The following is a 2,483-nucleotide window of genomic DNA, read 5'->3' on the forward strand; positions in this document are numbered from 1 at the left end:
CCGTAGCCCAGTTTCAAAATTCATAGCCATATCGGTGAACAATTAAAGTCAAACATGGCCAGGAAACAAAGTAATAGAAAGCCTCTTTGAATGCGACACGCTTGGCAAAAACAGCGCTTTGGCTTCGCCATGGTACACATATATAGGAAAACACCACCAGCCCCCCTCCCGCTCCCAATCCCTTCCCCGTTAGCCGCTGCCACTACGGAGGCGGGTTTGCCGCCGACCGTCGTGGTTCACTCGGAATGTTCGGCCGTGGTTTGAAAGGAAAGCGTCTCACACCTGGCGCTTTAGTCGGTGGCTCGTCCCCACCGCCATCGTCCAGCTGCGGCTCGCTGCTCGTGGTCTGCTCATGCGGCCGTTTCCCGGCCGCCGCGCTAGCTGATCCTTGGGTAGTGTCCATGCACTCATCAGCGGGTTGACTGACACTCGCCTGAGACACAGGTTCTGATGTGCTAGCCTTCCTCGCCGACGTGGCCACGGCGGCTCGGGCAGGCGCACCTTCGGATTCCCTTACAGAGGCCGCGAGAGGTTGCTTCTCAGGTTGACCCGGCGGTGGAGAAGACGACGTTGACGGTGCACCCTCACGGCGCTTGTCGGAGACGCCGTTTCCTCCGAGTCCGCCTCATCGATCAGAAGGTCGGCTGACTCCTCGCTGCTCCCTGGTGCTGTCACGCTGGCGTACGTTCGCTGACACTGGCGGTCTTCGTGACCGAAACGCCGGCAAACCCCACACCTTGGTATGCGGCACTCACGGCGGATATGGCCCGTGCCACGACAGCGAAGGCAGAGCGGAGCCCTTCCCGGCACAACGACAAGTGCGAGTTCGCCAGAGACACTTAGCTGGTGTGGAAGGTCATCAATTTTGACCCCGGCGTTCATCTTGAGGGTCACGACTCTAGTTGTGGATACCTTGTCCGCTACTCCCTCGGCACGCCACCGCTCCCTGACGACGTCGGTGACCTTGCCGAAGGGCGCGAGGGCAAGTCGTAAGTCCTCGTCAGGCACGCTGTGAAGGAGCCAGTGTACCTTCATTCGAATATCCCTGTTAGCCGGGTCGATGACAATGCAGCGTTTGCCTTTAACTTGCAGCTCACCAGTGTTGACCAACATCTTCGTTGACTCCGCATCCTTCAGGGTGACGGCCCACACGTGGCTCATGCGATACGCCCCCAAGGCGATAACCTCGGGAAGTATCGACCGCTGAGCCAGGGCGTCACGAAAGTCTTCAACCTTGTAGGGGCGAGCGCTTACGTCCGCGTGCAAAAAAACTGTATTTAAAACCAAGCGACCTGTAGGCAAACTAGGCAGAACAACCTGGTACTCATTATCCGTTTCCGAAAACCTGTTTCCGCGGCCAGGCGTGGCCGCTATCGCCGCTCCGTCGGAGCACATGATAACACGTCCGTACGCTGTCGCGGCCGGAAGTGGAATCCCACTAGGCCACGGCTACGGTGAAACTTTGAACTGTAAAAGTATTAGTGGGCCGCAAAATTGTCTTTTAGCGCATTGTGTGTCATCGCATTGATTTCGCCGAGGCAATGTGTGTGATAGAAACGCACGTGCCGCACTGCCGCCATGAACATCGCGTTTCGGGGGCGTTTTCTGAGATCAGAATAACGATGTAAGAAAAAAAGTCTTTAGATAGATACCTTAAACTGCTCTTTCTCTAGAAATTGGTAAAAGCCTGATCATATATTATTGCGATGAAGAAACGGGCTGACAAATATGGCTGATTGCAGAACATGACACACACAGCATTGCATGCAACGGTACCTTCAGCTGATCAGCCTTCTTGAGTTTAGGCTATTTTCGAAGAAAATGGTGACAGTACCCATCTCTCTATCTCAGTGAATATGGACGTGGAAAAATTCTAGTGACATAGGCCACAAAATGAGCTCGACTTGAGGTCAAACTTCCATTGAAAGTGACAAGGAATTTTCATTGACAAGTGCAGCGGGACCATTTGGGCATTTTTCAAAGCACAGCTGTTGGTCGACGTTGGCCGTTTTTAGTAGATATAAGATTATCATGATCATGAACCGGCACTCGACAGCTCCCTCCTCTTCGTCATCTCCTTCCTGTTTTCCTCTTCTGGCTGAGTTCTCTAATGCAGCGGGATGGGGACGAGGGGTCGATGGTTCTAATCCTTGGTCCGGTGGTTCGAAAATTTTTTCTTCTGCTTTATTTTTCTTTACGCGTTTTTATTTCTGTACATACATATACATAGCCGAGACATGACTGCTACGGCAAAAATCAGCCGAAAGTGTCGATATAATTCCTGTCGCAATGAAAGGACATTAATAAATTACACCATTTCCCGCTAAAGGGGACCATAAGGCGATGCGAAGCCGGAGCACTTGCACGATCGCGTTTAGTTGGCGTTCGTTGGGCATCCTACCGACCTCGCGTAGTGCAACGCGAAGAGGAACGCTACGCGCGTCTTGTCTTCCCTCTAGCCTGGCCGTTAATTCTCACAGGGC

General features: G+C 53.1%; 1 protein-coding gene across 1 annotated transcript; it reads right to left on the minus strand.

The window, feature by feature from the left end:
* Positions 1–513: 513 nt before the first annotated feature.
* LOC125758378 (uncharacterized) lies at positions 514–1,395 on the minus strand. Its single transcript, XM_049415479.1, has one exon. It carries the CDS (start codon positions 1,393–1,395, stop codon positions 514–516), a length of 882 nt encoding a protein of 293 aa, XP_049271436.1.
* Positions 1,396–2,483: the final 1,088 nt, after the last annotated feature.

The sequence above is a fragment of the Rhipicephalus sanguineus genome, chromosome 4 (assembly GCF_013339695.2).
Source record: "Rhipicephalus sanguineus isolate Rsan-2018 chromosome 4, BIME_Rsan_1.4, whole genome shotgun sequence".
NCBI lineage: Eukaryota > Metazoa > Arthropoda > Arachnida > Ixodida > Ixodidae > Rhipicephalus > Rhipicephalus sanguineus.